General features: G+C 46.7%; 1 protein-coding gene across 1 annotated transcript; it reads left to right on the top strand.

Annotated features, from left to right (window-relative positions):
- Positions 1-114: 114 nt before the first annotated feature.
- Positions 115-17,714, top strand: CFAP263 (cilia and flagella associated protein 263). The gene is given in 11 exon segments (XM_026714466.2): positions 115-254; positions 257-461; positions 3,952-4,075; positions 7,429-7,590; positions 7,941-8,096; positions 10,208-10,288; positions 13,095-13,250; positions 13,837-13,944; positions 15,802-15,957; positions 16,910-17,011; positions 17,336-17,714. Coding segments are annotated over 11 exon segments (1,314 nt in total). The 5' UTR covers positions 115-199; the 3' UTR covers positions 17,345-17,714.
- The last annotated feature ends 1,762 nt before the right edge of the window (positions 17,715-19,476 follow it).

Raw genomic sequence — 19,476 nt, 5'->3', positions numbered from 1 at the left:
TGACGCCCAGGAGGACGCCCGGCGCCTCGGACTGCAATTCCCAGGATGCCTCGCCATCGGGCCGGGCCGGCAGGGCTGACGGGAGCCGTAGTCCGGGAGAATCTCGCGCTCCTTCGGGCCGGGGCTGGAGAGCGGTTCTTGGGTTCGGCGGGCTGCCAGCCCGGCAACCGACGCCCGGCAGGAGAGGCGCGGCGGCGGCATGGAGGCCTTCGGGGAGAAGGCGGCGCGGGGCATGCTGCGCCTGCCCGGCGCGGAGATGCGGGGGCGTCCTGCGCCGGCCCGGCGGAGGTGGCTTGCTGGCCGCCCAGCTTGGGCCGCGTCTCGGGCAGCGTCCTGGGAGACGAGGAGTCGGAGCGCGACAGCGTCCACACGGGCGAGTCGCACGAGGGGGCCGAGGATCTGCACGTGGAGCTGGCCCAGCTCTCGACCGAGCAGCTGCTGGCCCTGGTGGAGGAGAACAGGTGCGCCCGCCGCTGGCCGGGAAGGAAGGGGCGGCTCGGTCGGGGGCCGCCGAGGCTGCCTTTGCGGCCCTCGAATTGGAGTTTGGCGCCGCCGCCGCTGCGTTGGGCCACAGCCACTCCCTGCCCGAGCCCCCTTGGGGGGGCTGAGCGACACACTCCCAGCAGCCCGCCCCCCAGGTGTGAAGGCCCCCTCGCTGCTGGGCAGCAGCCATCTAGGGCAGGGGTCCCCAACCTTGGCCACTTTAAGACCGGTGGACTTCAACTCCCAGAATTCCTCAGCCAGCTTTGCTCCCAGGATTCTGGGAGTTGAAGTCTACGCGTCTTAAAGTGGCCAAGTTGGGGACCCCTGCCCTGGGCGGGGGGGGCAGTGGTGAGGTAAAAAGGAGCGTCAATCATAAGGCAGAGGGAAGAGGTCAGGGAAGAGGTCTTACCCTTTTCTAGCAAGAAAATGGTAAGAGAACACCTGTCCACTCTCGATGAGTTCAAATCACTGGGACCTGACGGATCACATCCCCGAGTTCTGAAGGAGCTGGCAGAGGTTATCTCAGAACCATTGAACCGGATCTTTCAAGGATTCCAGAGCACCTGGGAATTACCTGAGGACTGGAAAAGAGCTGCTGTAGTTCCCATTTTTTAAAAAAAGGTGGGGGACAAATACAGGAAACTACATACCTATCAGCCTGACATCAATACCTGGGAAGAGAAGAGAATAAAATCTTTATATAGAATAGAATAGAATAGAATAGAATAGAAGTATTATTTATTGGCCAAGTGTGATTGGACACACAAGGAGTTTGTCTAAATCATAATCATGCGACAGATCTGCAAGTACCTACCCTGTTCTCCAACATTACGGCCTCCCCCAATAGGAAGTCCCAGCATGTTTTATAGGCATGAAATGAAATTAAGCCCCTCCCCCCAAATTAAAACATGCGAAATGGGAATGGTGGGGGGGCTTGCCATTAGGAAGTACTTTTGTTGCACACCCGGATATGGTGCTGCCTGCGTTGACCCCGATACAAAGTGCCCCACCAACGCCGAGGTCAACATCCAAGCCGTCGCCGCCTGCCCGAAGATGCAAGGGGGGGAATTCAGTCATCCCAAAAAGACGGCCTAGCCATTTTTTCGGGGCTCAAAAAAAAAAAAAAAAGACCCGGCCTTATTATATGAGAAACACGGTAGAAGGAAGTAAGCTTATAACCAGTAGCTGACATGGGTTTGTCAAAAATAGATCACGCCAAAAAAACCTTATCACATTCTTTGACAAAATGACTAAATTAGTGGACCAGTGAAATGCTGTGGATATAGTATCCTTAGATTTCAGTAAGGCATTCGACAAAGTAGACTACAACCTACTTCTTGGTAAGCTAGAAAAATGTGGGATAGGTAGCATCACTACCAAATGGATTTGCAACTGGCTGACAAACCATGCTCAAAAAGTAATCCTTAATGGTGCTACATCTACATGGAGGGAAGTAAGCAGTGAGGTACCACAAGGTTCCATCTTAGGCCCAACACTCTTCAACATCTTCATAGAAGACTTAGATGAGGGAGTAGAAGGGGAACTCTTTAAATTTGCAGATGACACTAAACTGGCAGGAATAGCCAACACCACAGAAGACAAGCAAGGGGTCCAAAAGGATCTTGACAGACTTGAACAATGGGCCCTATCTAACAAAATAAAATTAAATGTATAGAAAAATAAGGTTTTACACATAGGCAGGAAAAACCAAATGTACAGGTAACAATGAGGTGAAACCTGGCTCAATAGTGGTAACCAAAAAGAATCTTTGAATCCTTGTAGACAATCACCTAAACGTTAGCCAGCAGTGTGCTACAGCCACCAAAAAAGCTAATGCCATCCTAGGTTGCACTAGCAGGGATAGAATCAAAATCGTGTGAAGTGTTAGTACCACTTTAGAAGGCCTTGATGAGACCACATTTAGAATACTGCAGTTTTGGTCGCCACAATATAAAAAAAATGTTGAGACGTGGAAAAATAAGGATGGTCCTCCAAAACATCTCTGAACTCAGAAGGCAGTTCTGACCTCAAATTGGTATGCTGGAGGCTGATGGACAGATAGTAACCAACTCAAAGGAGATCGAAGGAAGCTGGAAGGAATATGTTGAAACACTGTACAGTAGACATGTCAAAATCCATTACGTACAAGAAGCTCTGCTACTAGAAGTGAGATCAACACTCTGGTCCCTTCTGAAGGCTACAGGAACTGATGGATACCCACTGAAATATGGCAAGCAATAAGAAAAACAGCCAACCTATGGCAGCAAATCTGAAGTGATCCAACAGATTGCCAAGAGTTGACCTGATGACATATAATCAGTCAACTTGGTATAGTTCCGTAAGAAAGTCTCAGCGGAGAAGATGTATAATCTGTTTAGGATTTCATGATGAGTAGCCTCATTTGAGTTTTTCTTGGCCAGGAACAAAAAAGGGAGGGTGGAGGTGGGAAGAGAGAATGAAAAAAAAGTTATTTGAAATGTAACATCTTGCAGTGAAGATTAATCTATAAAACATTCACAGTAAACATTAGGGAGATGCACATAAAAGTTGTCAGCATGTTTACATGGAACATTGGTACAGCTTTGTATACTATAGTCTGCTATGTCCAATTGAAGCCACGTTCAGTTGTGAAAATGATGCCCAACTTCCATCTTGCTCCCTGAATCAAGGACTGATTGTTATTTATTCAAATTGTATGGCTACCCACTTCACCTAAGTGACTAATAATCCAATAAAAAGTGGTTAAAGCCCAATATAAAAGCACGTAAGAAACCATCCCTACCCATTTTAAAGTTAAAAGTTCTGATCAGCAGAATTCATTAGACCAAGAATTCAGCTCACCCAGCCCATTTTTAAGGATCCTTATGAGTTGCAAACAACTCAATAAAATGAGAGGGGGCTGGTGAGATATTCAGAGCTCTAATTCTATGCATGAGAAATAACTGCTTAAAGTGGAGAAAATGGGAGCGCAGGTGGGTAAAATAGAATTCTCCAAGGGCTTTTTTTTCCTTTTCAGCTGAGATAAATAGAAGGTAACTTGAATTGTTGTATTGCTTAGTTTTCGTTATATTTATGGAATACAGTTGTCAATTTATGGACCGTTCATTTTAGAGCTGTTCAAAATTACAATGGTGTTGAAAATAATGGTGACTGGTCTTTGCACTTATGACAGTCACAGCAGCTCCGCAGTCACATGGTCAGAATTTAGGTGCTTGGCAACTAGCATATATCTAGAGAGGTTGCAGTGTGTCAGGGTCACATAATCACCATTCCAGAATTTAAATTGCTGCTCCTCATCTGAAAGGCGCTCTCCATGGTCAACATGCCCTTAAAAGTGCTGAACTGAGGAAAGGAATTTGTCTTTCTCTGAATTTGTTCAAGTGCTGCTGGCATTTTTTTCTCATTTCAGACATGTGGATGAGCCACGTGCCTATAAGTTCACTCACTGAATTTTTCCTCTGTGTTCAGCCACACCAACTCCATGCTCAAAATTGAAACGGAAATGTTTGAGAAATTTTTCAATAGATTGGAGCCAAAAGACGCGGGAGCAGAAAAACATAGTTCATTGCTGGACATGGGACAAGCACCGTATGTAAGCTATATGATCATTTATTGTGCTGTCATTTTAGTAATGGGGTAGGCTTCTGAATGACTGAACTACATCACACGCTTACTGGTTACTGAATGTATCCATAATCTTTGTTTGCCCAAAAGGGCAGCATTCACACATGTCTTAGGGTTTAAAACACTGTCAAAGTGAAAACCAATCTAATTACGGTTGCAAAGGCAACCATTAGGTTTTTACTAACCTGGTTAAGCTATTTGCTCATCTAATACCTGGGTAGACTTACCTTCCTTTTTTATTTACTCCTCCACACAGTTAAATCTAGTTTGCAAATTCACCCTGAGATTCACCCCAATATTTTTATTGTTTTACTTGAGTTATTAAGATTTGCTTTATCTTAAATCTTTCCCCCAAAACTTTCACTCAGATATAATTTCTCCATGGCAGTCAGACCCTGCATTTCAGCAGTGCAACCCCAACCCGTTCATGTTAGCCTAAACTTAGCAGCAGCCTCTGCCTGCTCCTGCAGCTTTGCAACCCGTGAAATCTGTCCAACTCAGGTGATCCCGAGAACGGGGCAGGCAGAGCGTGGGTCAGAAATCGGGTTTGGCTTCCTGGCACAAGCCAAAAGCCCAGCAGGGGGCTCAGGAAAGGTCCCTGTGGCAGAGCGGAGACCATTTTCCCTTAGTTCATTGCTTTGCTTTAAAGGGTGGGGAATCCTTGAGAGGACGGTAATGTGCTGCACAGCTCGAGCGCTGCTGAAAATGCTGTGCAACACATTACCCTCCTCCCAAGGATTCCCCACCCTTTGGAAAACGCAACCTAGTGGCAGCCTTCTACGCTTGCCAGATTCAGGTTGCCATTCCTCCACAGCCTCAGGGTGGCATGTGGGGTTCTTTCTGTTTTTTTTGCCACAACAGCCCAGTCCATTTGGGCTGAGAAATTAGGACTGGCCACCGGCAGCTGAGAGTGGATTGAACTGAGGTTTCCCCATCCTTCTTCCCACACTGTCAGGGTGGGAGCAGTTCCTGGTAAGGTTCAGATGGTTGCAACCTTTTTCCTCAGCAAGGGCAGAGCCTGGATTAGATTGGTTCACGCATGGAGATTTGTGGGATTCTATTAAATCCCAAATGGGGCAATTTCTCAAACCTGGCCAGCTACCTCTAAGTTACATGGGTTGAGAAATGGAACATCAGAAGAATCCCCTGACATTTCATTAAATGGCTGCTAAGCACCCAGCCCATGTTGGATCGCAGTTCCCATAGCAGTGGAGCAGAACAGAAAAGAAAAATAAATACAAGTGGGATTATGGCAGAGGTGGTATATTCAGCAGGTTCTGACCAGTTCTGGAGAACCGGTAGCGGACGTTTTGAGTAGTTTGGAGAACCAGCCAATCCCACCTCTTCCCTGCCTCCCATCGAGTCCCAGCTGATTGGCTGGCTCTTCTTTGGTTGCCCTGCATAGGAGAACGGAGCTGGAAAGCAGGTTAGTGGGGTGGGGAGGGAATGGAGATTTTGCAGTATCCTTCCCCTGCCACGCCCACCAAGTCACACCCACAGAACCGGTAGTAAAAAAAAATTGAATCCTTCCACTGGATTGTGGCAACCTCATAACAGAATCACAGAGTTGGAAGGGACTCCAGAGGCCTTCTAGTCCAACCCCTTGCTCAAGCGGGAGATCCTATACCATGCCAAGCAAGTGGCTGTCCAGGCTCTTCCTAAAAGCCTCCCGTGATGGAGCACCCACGACTTCTGTGCTTTTGGTTTCCCTCAGGTTTTGACTGAGCTCCATTATGAGGGATCTGGACAGTCTGTTTGGAATAAGAAGCCAGTTTGACCAATATTGTGCCATCCTGTGATTATGCTCAGATCAGTAATGTGTATTTGAATCAAATTCACAATTAATTACTTGAAGGAATGGATAAGAAGTTCACATTTGTGTTTTGGATCTCTCCCTGGCTTTGTTTACAAAAGAGCCTCCCTCCAAATCCTTCATCTGACCAAGGATCGTTGTGTTTCTCCCCAAATGCTTCTTTTTTGCAGGTGGATTTTCATTTTATTTTTAAGGATGCATCAGTGATATTGTTGCTTAGGAAATCATCCTTTAATCTTAAGTATCAGCTAATGTCCAATATTCTATCTTTTTTCCAGACTTAGGGAAATAAATTAGATGATCACGATCCTTTTCATTCTGAGTTTAGACTGGGATTTGACATGGAGACAACTTTTCAGAGAGAAATACATTCTGATCTTTTTTGTTAAAAAAAAGGTTTTTTGTGGTTTTTGGTGTTGACCTTAAATTTTTGCCGGAGTGCTTGAGGTTCCATACTTCGAAGGATCAGTCACAACTCTGGAACTAATAGTAGACAGCCATATTTTCCGATGAACTCAAGGTTGGGTGTCTCCATTGGTTAATGAATGTCTCCTCAATGTAAGGAACTGGATGTGACTGAAACTCAGTGGTGGCAAAATGGAGGAGACCGGCTGTATTTCAGGATTTGGGAGAAATGCCTATTATGGAAGGGGTTGTTTTCTCCTTGAGGATCTGGAGGCTCTAGATCAGGGCTGTCTCACAGGCCGGATGCATCACGCACTGGCCAAGCCCGTGCCCAGTTTAGCAAAGGGGGGGGAGTCGCGATACATCATGTGATGCCGCCGTGACAAGGTGAGTTTGACACCCCTGCATCTGTGGCAAGGTAGGCGTTGGACAGGCTTCAGCTGGGAACGCAATGGCGTCTCTCCTCTCAGGAAGAAGAAACTTGGTCTTGGTGACTGATGTGTTGGCACTTTGTGAGCAGCGTCAGGAAACCACCTGGGGAGTCACAGCCAATGCAGAACCCAGCACATGGGTTGAGATGCTCACAAGCACATAGCTAGGTAACAACGTAGCGCTCAACCCAGTAACAGGACCAACCTGTTCCCTGCCCTCCTCAGCAAGACACCTTTTAGGTATTCCTGTAGATCAATTTAACACCTGGTGTGACTCTGACTTCTCCCTGTTGGGCCCAGTGTAGAAAATGCTGCTGCTGAAGTTGTCGAATGAATTGTTTTCATTGTTCCCATGTTCATGTTTGAAAATATGTTTCTAAGTTGACATTTTATGGTGAGGTGTCATATTTGCTACCGGTGTCTCTTAAGGAAGGGGTCTCCAACCTTGGCAAACTTTAAGACTTGTGGATTTCAACTCCCAGAATTCCTCAGCCAGCTTGAAGTCAACAAGTCTTAAAGTTACCAAGGTTGGAGACCCCTGTCTTAAGACATCTAAAAGTTAATACTGGATCAGAAAAAGGAAAGCTGAAAACTAGTTTGGCAAATCCTAAGATTAAACATCTGGCTTTTGCTGGAGGGTGGGGGACTCAGGACCCTCCCTTTGGGTTGCAGCCACGGGGCAGGCGCAAGTCGAAGTCCCGGATCACAGTGGATCGAGTGATATGCCTGACGGTGGAACAGAAATGTGACCTGGTGCAGCGGGACTCGGACGAGACCAAGGAAGACCTGCAGCTGATGAAGGAGAATTCGGAAAGGAGCTTGCAGAATTACCTGGTAACACCTCCCTTTGAGTGGCTGTTTGGGGCACCTGCTGGGCAATTCTGGGAGCTGGAAGTCCGCAACTCTCAAAGTTATCGAGGTTAAGAAACCCTGGGCTGGACTGTCTTTCCTAGCCTCTGTGTCACCAGCTCCAGAGGGCTGTACTCTACTGTCTTGAAGGTGACAGGTTGTCCCCCATCCCTGAGCTGTGACAAGGCCAAGCATTCTTTGGGACTGTGGCTGCTGGTGGTTGTTTATATGTAAGGGTGAGCATCCAGGTCTGCCCTCCCCCCCTCCCCCCCGCCGCCCAGCAAATAAGTGAAATATAACAAGTATTTATTTCCAATGTAATTTGAATTCTGCAGGCTATCCTAGAGGAAGCAGATATTCGCTTGGTTGAAATTAAGAGAGCTATGATAGAGTTTGACAAAGACATAGTGAAAACCATCACTAAGAAGAAAGGGAGCGTCATTGCCTCTGACAAGGTGCTGCGGTACATGGAGGACCGGATTCGCTCTAGGGTCAGTAAGAGAAAGTCGGCTCTTAATGGGTTCTTCTCCTTTGAGTCTTATAAATTGGTGAATGTGGACACAAGGTCTATTTTCTCATTGGCATTCTTACAGTATTCCTGACCTTTGGTATGTGCCAAACAGTGAAACACATTTAGATATCTGTGGTTGTCATTGCCTTCAGAGGATTATTGAATTATTGTTCCTTTATTAGACCGCCCTCAAAAATAAATAATCTTTCACTTTATAAAGCTCCATAAAAATATGATCATCATTTTGGAAACCCTCTGTCTACTTGATCCTCTATTATTGAGTATAAATGACATCAGGATGGAAGCAAGCAATGTGGCTCAAGCATCTGATATCACAGAATTCCTAGACTAGGGGTTGGATAGGGCCATTTTTGTGATAGGGGAGATTATGCCTGTGTTGGTCTTGGTTGCATTTTGCTCTCTGTTTTTATTTTTTGCGTTTTCATGATCCTGTTTAAGCTTCCTAGAATTGCAGCTGGTGAATTGGGTGGGGATATAAATTGATTAAACCGGGGTCGCCAACCTTTTGGACCTCAGGGACCACCAAACTCATAATTTTAAATCTCAGAGACCCTGGGAAACCCCCAAAAAGAATCTGCAGGAAAATTCCCTATCCCATTTTCCTACCGATCAATCATTTTTTATTTGGGATTGCAGGATACCTTCTCCAGCTCCGTTCTCAGGGGGAGAGAAAGAGAGAAACTTTTGGCTTCATGCAAGGAAAGCAGCAGAAGCAGCAGAAGTTTTTCTTTCTCTCTACCAAACTCCACCAAAAATGAGACTTGTCGTGCCGGCACAGCCTCTTGGAGCAGGAGGCCTTGCAGGGTCTCTTTCTGGCGGAGTTTGGGGGAGAGAAAGAAAGACTTTGGCTGCTTTCGTTGCGTGCAGCCAAAAGCAGAAGAAGAAAGAAGTGGAAAGAAGTTCCCCCCACCCCTCTGCCCTTTCCCCATTCCCCTCACTACTTCGTGTTGTTCACAACGCAAGCAATGGAAGCCTTGTGTTCCCATGGGCTGTGTGGTTGGCGTAGCCTTGTATTCCTGTGCAGCCTGGATTAATTGCTTTGGGGGGTACTTTGGGGGGTGACAATTCTCAGTGGACCAACCAAATTTTCTCACGGACCACCAGTGGTCCCTGGCCCACTTTTTGGCGACCACTGGAATAAACAAAAATAACAGCGACAAAATAAATAGAATATGCTTCTTGATTTAGCGGCACCCAAATGGTAGTCACATCTTCCCTCTCTTTAAGTCACAGCATGGAGAGATGGGAAATTCTCAGTGGAGCCGTGAAATGTGCAAAAAGTGTGGTCATTCTTTTCAGGGACCCAAGCTGAGGGAGTTCAGAAGTTTTGGCTTGGGACCTTCGGAGTGCTTTAAGCCTCCCAAATAATCGAGGAACCGACATCACTCCTTAAAGTTCCTGAAACACCCTCCCAAAATGAGAATGCAGCTCTTGACTTGTAATTGACATGTGAATTTATAAGCTGTGAAAAACAGTGTAGCCCCTGAGCCAATGCAAGCCATCTGTCTTGGGATAAGGAATGTCCTTTCCATTGACCCCATGCCTTGTCCTCCTCAGAGGGTTGTGGCTAACCCTGACCATCCATTTAACACCTACTTAGTTTCTCTTTCATGAATTCCAATTATCTGGCCAGACTTAAATAAATAAATATAAGGTGTTTTACATATTTTTATTTCACAGAAAATAAGGGCATTGTAATTCATTCCCAAACTCAGAAATTATTGTGGTAGTTACACTTTACAGCAGAATTCCTTTGTCATATATGATGACCGAGATAAGGCAGTCCTGGCTTGTAAGTAAGATTCATTTTCACCACGTTCAAAGCCACTCAGTATATTCATTTCTATTTACTTCTTTAAATTAATTTACAAGGCTGCCTATATAGTTTATGCGGCATAGTCCTAAACTTCACAAATCACACAAGCCCCAGTCGTCCCAGTCTGGCTTTCTGCCTTACCAGGGTGCAGAAATCCATCTTGAGTATTTGTCTTGATCCAGTATGGGAGGGAAAGAATTCTTCCGAAAGGAGGAAGAAGCCTGAAAAATCAGCCAGGTTGCTTTGTTTTTCAGGATGTTATGAAAGAAAAAATTCATTTGAAAAACGATTCTCTCAAAGTCCAGAAGCAGAAGATGCAGATGCAACTCAAGCAGGTACAGACCTTTCTCAGCCCTTTCCTGGCAATGCCAGCAAAGGCGCTTTCAATTTTTGACATATAATGTAGAAACAATAAAAACCTTGAAGGCTACAAAGCATCACACGCGCAGTAGATGCTTTTTAAAATCTCAAACAGAAAGCAAGCAGAAAAAAAGGGGGAAAGAGGGGGATCTTAATCAAAGAAGACGTGCATGGATTAAAATAAAGGCATAAAAACAATTAGTTGAGCTTCACCAACGATGGAATTGGGTAAGTCGGGATTCCGGTAATTTGGCTTCAGAGGGTGGTGGTGTGGACGTTTTCCTTCAGCCCAGAATTCCAGCTCTGGAGGGAGAATTCCTTTTGCCCCAGAATTACAACTTTAATTACAACTTTAACTAGAGTTCAAGATTGATAAGATGAAATTCTTCATGATAAACTCCAGATTGTGACATATAATTAGAAATCGCCTTAACATTTTAAATTCTTATTTCTCTTTCTTAACACTTATCAATAATAATAATAATGTGAATTTTAGACAAAAACAGGTCAGCTTAAATCATAGGTATAAGAATCCCTTCAAAAATAACTCCAGCATGAAAGTTCACGCCCAGCCTGTCCCGTGTCTCGTAAGCATGACAGGAAATCTTCTGATGAGTTAGGACTGATCCCACACCCAGGCTCTCCCCGTATGAATAAGGGCTATTAACCACCTTTTGAGAGCAGGCTTAGCCCTCTACTTGCCCGTTCCCCGCCCCCAGCACCTTGTCAGCCCTTCGAGGTAGACCAGATTAGGAAACCAAAGTCATGGATACTAAGCCTGGTTTTATTACAAGCTTGCAAAGACATCCTGGGGTGTGCCTCCCTTTCCTCCCTTTGTCTTCCTGAGAACTAGGCAGGGCCCAGCCAGGCGCTTTGTCAAACCACATTTCTGGCCCAGACTCCAGTTTCTTCCATCCGGCCGGGTGTTTCCTCATCCTCCAGCTCTCAAGGTGATCCCTACCGCTGCTCCTCCCATTCTGTGCCCCCACCTCTGCTGCCCTTCAGAAAGAGAGCTGAAATCTTAAAGCGCCCCCGCCCCCACAAAGGAAACTCCAGGTGGCTCTCCCCCCGTGGCAGGAAGCCAGCAGTCGGAGTCAGTGCAAGTCCAGTTCAGATGCGCCCCCGCCGCCGCCCACCGCGGCTGAGAGCGGCTGAGAGCTGGAAAAGGCTTGGTTGCCAACCTGGGCATCGGCTGCAGGGCAGGAAAGTTCTCCCTTGAAGAAGTCAAGAAGCACCTTGGACCTTCTTCCAGGCCCCAAATGACTCATTGCTTAGAATCCTCCTATTCTGAATGGCATCTTCCGCTACTCTCTTGTTTTAGCAATATTCATCTATTTAAATAAATGTAGGTTTAGCTTTTTAAATTGGGATGATTCCAAACTAGTTTTAACAAAGAGGATTCAGACTTCAGCTTTCACCCAAATCCTCCAACTGTACCTTGCAGCCTTTGTTGTTTCTAATTACTTTCTAATTATGCCAATAATTAACGCTTTTTGAAACAAATTACAAACAGAAGTAAAAATCCTCTAAGTCTTTATTTAGCCCAATAGGATTAATCCCTGTGGTAAATTGAAAATCTAGAAACTAAAATTTGCCATCTTTATATGAAAGCTGCAATTTACAGAGAAAAAAACTGGGAAGGCTGCTTCCCTCCATCTTATAAAATATTCTCAATAATGTATTGATCTGTTGAGTATTTAAAACTAATTAGTATAGGAAATGTTATCTAGAACTAAGGTTCATTTTAATAACATTTAGCCTTCTTCCATAAGTTTGTGGAATTTTCAAGGACCTAATCATACCAATTTAACTTATTAAAATCCACTGTTTTGCCTTAAGGTTGATTGGGCTTTTTCTATTTAATTAAAATCAGCTGCTAATTTACCACAGTGTTTTTGTCATTATAATCATCAGGATAGAGTACCATCTATATTTATTAACAATCTAAGTTTAACTCCCATATTTATAACCAACATGTATATAATTGCCAGGTCCAAGGCCAAATTAACGACAAGGGTGCTGGCCCTGCCTGAGTCAGTTGAGAGGATTTCATCCCTTTGCCATGGGGTTCTACGCAAGAGGTTGGACTAGAAGACCTCCAAGCCCCCTTCCAGCTCTGTTATTCTGTTATTCATTCCATCTATTGTCCTTGAAGTGAGACTATGTCCAGAACTGGGATACCAAGGGACAAAGCAAAGCAACAGTTTGAGCAGGGTAGACTAGCCAAATGGACTTATTTCATACATCATACTTAAAAGAATAACCCCAACTAAGTAAACCAGGGCTGTCAAACTTCTGACCCGCGGGCCACACCCATGCCTGGTTTAGCTAATGGGGGAAATGTCCTGATGTGTCACATGATGCCACTGTGACGTGAGTTTGACACCCCTGAAATAAACTAACCACAAAGAGCCAACCAGAGCCAAAATTAACCATGGATTGTTAAGACTTGAATAAAATTATTTAAAAACTTGGCCTAACCTCAGTTGTTGCAGGACAGAAGAGCAACACATTTGCACTCCACTTTCCTCCTCCCTCCACCCTACTCCAGAGATTCTCTTGCTTTTCTCAGTCTAGGCAGTCACAGCTCTTCAGCTCCTTCTGTCAGTGGGAAAGGCTCTGTGTTTACCTGAATTTGACTTCCCTGCAGTGAAGCATGAATGATCTAGCATAAGGTCAGGTCCCAGGGCTGACCAGCTCTCTCCAGCCCGGTCAGGCAGGGCTGGCTCTGAAATGCTTCAAATGGGTGCCTGCCCATCACAATTTGTGGCCGGTTTGCAGAAGGAGGAGCTGGGAGAGGCGCTGCATGAGGTCGATTTCCAGCAGCTCAAGATTGAGAATGCTCAGTTCCTGGAGAAAATAGATGAACGAAACCAAGAGCTACTGCAGCTGAAGCTGACCGTTGGCAACACCCTGCAGATCCTTAACTTCTACAAAGTAAGGCAGCTGAGTCTCCCTGGCTCTGGTCCTTCATCCCCAGAAGGACGCTCCCCATCCCTGCATCTCATATGGACCCCGATCGGTCGGCCCCAAGAGAACCTCGGCTCTCCCGCTCAGTCCTGTGGGAGAGATCAGGGTTAGGGCAGGATAGGCGGCCACTGAGGGTGTTCCTGGGAACCACTAATAGCAATAGCGCTTCGACTTATATACTGCTTCCCAGTGCTTTACAGCCCCACTCTGAGTGGTTTACAGAGTTGCATCGTCCGCCTCTTGTCCCCCAACAATCTGGCTCCACATTTTACCCCCCTCGGAAGGACGGAAGGCTGAGTCAACCTGGAGCCTGGTGAGATTTGAACTGCCAAATTGCAGGCAGCCGGCAGGCAGCAGAAGGAGCCTGCAGTACCACCCTCTAACCACTGCGCCACCGTGGCTAAGGAGGAACAAGGAAACCTGAAAGGCTGCCCTAAACAAGCAGAGTCCATTCCGTATTTGGACTCTCGCAGGAGGTTTTGTCCAACCAAAGTACGTTCACGTTTCTGTACTTCGACAATGATGCCACTTTCTGGGTTGTGTTCTGTTTTAGAGGAAGCTGCACTATGCAACGGCCATGGCTACCTACCTGGTGAAAGACATTGCCCAGAGAAAGGAGTCCCTGGAGAAAATTGCGCGGGAAGCCATCTTTGTGGAAGAGGTAGGGGGAAGAGGGGGGCTCCAGCAGGGGCCACGGGGAGAAAGACCATGGGCCGGGTGTGTGTGTGTGCTCCAGGTTGCCTCCAGGCACAGGTAGAGCCGTTTGAATACCTGACTTTACCCTGGTTTCACTTTTCCCCCCCTTGCTTTAACCTTTGATGCCTTTGATTCCTCAGGTACCTCAATCAGTTTGGATCTAATTGTAGATCCATCCAGGCCCTGACATTAAAGCCAACAAACCCAAGGTCCATGTGTGCTAAAACCTGGGCAGGAAATGAAAAGAGTCAACCTTGGCATGACTGGCTTCACCATCTTTCATGATTCAGGGTGGGAATAAAATGTTAAAAACTGGAAAGGGCAAATATGGAGACTCAAAAAGCAGATGGTTAAAAAGCAGTGGTGCCTGTTTAGTCCCAGGAGCCGCAGCTTCCTCCCCTCTGATGTACCCCTGGGGAACTTCTGTTCTCTTCCTGGATTGCCACTGTCTGCCTCTTCCGACGATCTCCTTCCGGCTTAGGCTTGATGCCAAAAGACCTGCCCCCAAACCAGTTGGCAGCTGGAAGCGCTGGAGCCCTGTGGGGCTTGGGGTAGCCCATTCTGTCCCTGGAGGGAGCGTTGGGGTCTCTTGCTCCGCTATTCACCCGAGGGGTGACCATCCTTTTCCTCCTTCCCTGGACTGGGGCAGCTGCTCCAGTTCTTCTCAAGGGGGGAAGGAATGACAGTACTTGCGAGAACAGAGGCCACCTGGAACAGGCCGTGCTTTTCAGTCCTTGTTCCCAGCATTTCTGTGTTGGCAGAAGGGAAGACAATTGGACTTTTTCAGACTGCTTCACAGAAAATTGGAAAGTGGAAATGGTGACAGTGTAGAAATTCCCTGATCACTAATAGTAGATTTCCTAGGAATCCATCTAGTGTGCTATGAACGTCATGTCTTCAAAGAAGTGGCTCAGTATTTAAGGAAGAAACAAGATCAGGGCGGATGGGTTTAATCCTTTTCCGGTGCCATTTTATATATGGGTAAAGATCTGAGTCCCAGTTAATGTTAATTGAATTGAATTCTTTATTGTCATTGTACGTATATACACAGCATACATACAACAAAATTCATCTAACACCCAGAGACCAGACTCAACATACACACACACACGACAATCCCCAAACACCTCCCCACCCACCAAAATTCCCCACTTCCTAAAAACACACAAACCTCCACACAACAGACCAAGGAATAGTGTCCAACTGCTCACCGATGGTGGTCCTTAAGTTCATTGTTAAGTGCCATTATAGCTCTGGGATAAAAACTGTTCAGGAAACGTGTGATCTGAGTTTTAATTGTTCTGTATCTTCTGCCAGAAGGCAACAGTTATGAGAGGAGGTCCTCCGAGATAGAAGTGCCCAGAAATTTAAAACTACCACCCTTCTCCACCTCCTCACCATTATGTACAATGGTAAATGTAAACCTCTCTTCCTCCTGAAGCCAATTATAAGTTCTTTATTTTTTTTGGTGTCAAGTGTAAGATTATTTTCTTTACACCACGGTGTCAGCCCTTGTACTTCCTTTTTATAAGCAGCAGACTCATTGTTCTTATTAATGAGCCCGCCACTGTCGTGTCATCCGCAAATTTAATAATTGCGTTGGTGTTATACAATGGGGTGTGGTCATGTGTGTACAAAGAGTAAAGGAAGGGGCTTAGCTGGAGGGCCCCTGTGCTTAGTATCAGAGTGGAAGAATGGTGAGATCCCATCCTTCCTGGCTGCGGCCTACCTGCCAGAGAATCCTTCATCCAAAATCCAGCGGTAGGCAAAAGACCAGGGCCAAGATCAGAGTCCCTCGCAAAGGACTTTGTCTCTTTCCCAGGAACGGCTGAAGGCTGAGATCTTGAACAAAAAGCTACGGCGACAACTGGCAGAATACAGAGTTCCTCCTGTCCTCAACTATGTTCATGAGAAGATGACCGTCCATGATCTAGAAAACAGCCTCAGGATCTGGGAGAGGAAGGTGGAAATTGCAGAGGTAGGGCTGTGAGAGCGGGTCACTTTTGGATGGAAAGACATCTGATACTTGATTGCATTCCTCCCAGGAACACAATCTAGTGGTGCATCACAAGGCAGTTTGTGGCACCCGGTTGAAGAAAATCATTGGAGAGCACTCCTAAAGACCCATCATGGGAAAACCACGTCAATAAATATGCTTAAGCTTCTGTTGTTATAAAGGACCAGGTTTCCTAGTTGGTAACCACGGGCAGGAGCTTGTTTTCCACTGTTTCCAGAGAAACTTTTGTTTTAAACTTTCCGAGCATTCAAAGAGGTCGGTAACAAAGGAAGAGTCGGTAAGTTCTGACCGTGGTGTTTGTTTGCGTTCATGTGGAAAATGCAAATGGCTGGTTTTCTGGTTACTTTGAATGGACATCACAAATCCTCCAACATTGACAGGTGCAAGAAAGAAAAAGAGACCTAGAATGAGAGTTGCCAAGTTAGGTGCTCAGGTGCTTGAGAAATAAAAACGAGGACAAGGTAGCATTTGATCTTCTGTAAGAGCCAATTGTCCTTTGTCCATAAGAAGGACCTGAGCCAGGTTCTTGGGCCATCCACCCTCCTTGTGACTTTGGCAATTATATAGCCTGATATCATTACTAAACAATCATTTGACTATAATTTTGTTAATTCATACTTTAACGAGATAACTATAATTTACTTAATTTATTTTACAACGAATCATCGAGTCACACCAAGTCTATCTTAATAAAATTTTATAAAAATAGTATCAAAGAAAAAAAAAAAGAAGTATATATTCATTATATCCTAAGTTTCTAAACGTTCTATTATTATATTTTATTATCTAGCCATTGATAGAAAAGGTCCCAAACTTCATAGAATTGTTTATCTTCTTGTTCTCTGATTTCAAATGTCAATCTACTCATTTCAGCACATTCCAATATTTTCTTAATAATTTCTTCCGCGCGCAGATGGCCTTGAAGAGCTACCGCAATGTTTGGCATAAGGCGAAGATGGCCAGTCACCAGCTGCAGGCTCTTCTACCAGAGCAGGAGAGACACAAAGTGACAGAGGTGGGTGGGGAAGGGGGACCTTGCCTGGCCTTCGACCGGTGTGTGTGTGTGTGTGTGTGTGTGTGTGTGTGTGTGAGACAGGACAGGACCGGGAGCCCCCCCCCCCCCAGCCCATTGGGGGCTTCTATGGCCTCTCTTGGCCACTTGGGTGCCTGCTGTCTGCATGAAGGCCCCCTCCCTGCGCTTCTCCTTCTAGTCTGACTTTGGGCCCTCCCCCATGATATTTTCTCTGCCCCCCGGATTCTTCCCTTGAAACTAAGAAAGGGCCGGGCAGTTGAGCTGCTTACCTGAGCTGAAGTCACGGCCGGTTTCCTTTCTCCCCAGGGACTCTAGAGAAATCCGGAGGAGGAGGAGGAGAGCGGGAGGAAACTCGCAAGCCACCTGCTGCACCCATCAGCCCCCACCGTCCTGATGCAGAGCTTCATTCCGATGACCCCCCCTCCCTCCCCCCCCGCCCCCTCCCAGGGCCAGACCAAGGAGGCTTCGGATAGGCACAAAGCCCCTGGAGGTCACCGAGAGGGAAGGAGGCTTTTGCCGTGCTCCATCTGACCTCCAGGCCTCGGTTTCTGCCCCTTCGGTGTGTTAGTAAACGGATCTGTCTTAAGCCATTTATCGATCACGATAGACCTGCTTGACTACAGAGCTGTGGAGTTGATTCAAATCACTCCACAACATGAGAATGAATAAACGGAGTGGTGATGCAGCCAGACTCCCTTTAGCACCTTGGGAAGTGGGGAGGGGGGACTGAAACCTTCAGTGCTATGGGGGCATTTCCCCTCAAAGCGCCCAGGGACAGTGGCTGGGCCTTCAGGAGGATTTCTCTGCCAGAAAAAAACGTGGAAAGGGAGACCTGGAGCCTGAGCCGATGGAGAGAGGGCTGGAGGACCCTGTGAAAGGGCATTTGAGTCTTAAGTGCTGTTGCTGCTGCACACCCAGAGGAATCTGATCTCAGCCCTCCTTGCTTCTCACCGGTGTTTTGCACGTCGAGGTAGGGGCCTGCTGGATGGACCCAAAAGAAGGGCGAAGCCGCTCAAGCCACCGGCTGTACCCTGCTTGCCCCAAGAGAGCTAACCAGTCAGGGTCCCCCTCGGGTTGGTTGGGGGATGACACCTGAGAAGGGCGGAATGGGAAGATGGACTTGAATTGTCCTCCACCCGCCGAGAAGCCATTGTCCAAGCAGCCCGAGGATACCCCTGGGTCATCTTTGCAAAGGGCCCCGTGCTGTTAGCTGGCGTAAGAAGCGTGGGTGAGCCAGCCAGAGCAGCAGTATTCCCAAGGAACGGGCGGGAGGATGGATGCGGCCTTCTTTGTGGTGAGGGGAAAAGTAGTGCAAGAGGAGAGGGGATCCAGCTTGCCAGAGCTTTCACCCTAGACATATGTCAGGGAAAACCCCAATTAAACCCCAGTTAAGCTGGATCCCCTTTCCTCTTGCACTATAACAAGCAAGAGGAGGCTGAAACCCCTGGAAAAGTAGGAGGCAAACACTGGAAGCAGAAATGCGGCGATGTCTCGGTGGCAACAGATAAGAGAAGAAGCGTCTGAAAATGCCCATTGTCAGAGCACACCGTCCTGGGTCAGAACTTTGCAGCACAGGCTGCTTCTCTGGGCGAGAAACAACAAAACAAAACAAAACTGATAGGTTGGAGGCAGCATCCAAAGGTCTCCAGAAACTCTTTAGCAGGAGATGCATGTTTTAAATTTACATGTTGTAAGTTAAACATGCTGAAATTGGGGGGGGATGTAGGGTTGGTGGGGAGCACTAGAATATCAGAATATAAAGAAATGTTCAATTTAAAAAAATATAACCCCATTTTTTCTTGACCTGTACAAGGAAAATACCTGACCAGATGTTTGAGAATAGATGCAAGTGGTTTCACTGGGATTTTACAATCAGAAATGAAAGGCATCCCGTCCAGCCCCCGCCCCCAATCTTCAGCTGCATCAGATGAACCACATGGCGCCCTTGAAAGGAGGAGGATGGAGGAGGGCAGGGAGGCAAGACCCGAAATGGAGGCTGCATCTCCTCCCTCCTGGTCTCCTGGGCCTCGCCCAGCTCCCCTCTTTGCCTAATCCAGGGGTCTCCAAACGAGGCAACTTTAAGACTGGTGGACTTCAACTCCCAGAATTCCTCAGCCAGCAGAGCTTTGTTGGCTGAGAGGAATTCTGGGAATTGAAGTCCACCAGTCTTAAAGTTGCCTCGTTTGGAGACCCCTGGCCTAATCCCATCAAACCCAAAGAGCCCCCAGAGGCAGCACCCCCAAACCTCCGGCTCCCAGGGCTCCCCTAAGAAGGACAACGGTCCTCAAGCAAAGAAATCCCAGGAGTTTCTGTCTTGTAGCTCTTGGCTTCTATAAGAATCACAGGGCTGAAAGGGACCCTGGAGGTCTTCTAGTCCAACCCCCTGATAGCAGGAGACCCTATAATATTCCGGACAAATGGTTGTCTGGTCTCTTCTTAAAAGTCTC

The sequence above is a fragment of the Pseudonaja textilis genome, chromosome 11 (genome assembly GCF_049901715.1).
Source record: "Pseudonaja textilis isolate UNSWEBS1 chromosome 11, rPseTex1.2, whole genome shotgun sequence".
NCBI lineage: Eukaryota > Metazoa > Chordata > Lepidosauria > Squamata > Elapidae > Pseudonaja > Pseudonaja textilis.
This window is presented reverse-complemented; position numbering and strand designations above follow the sequence as displayed.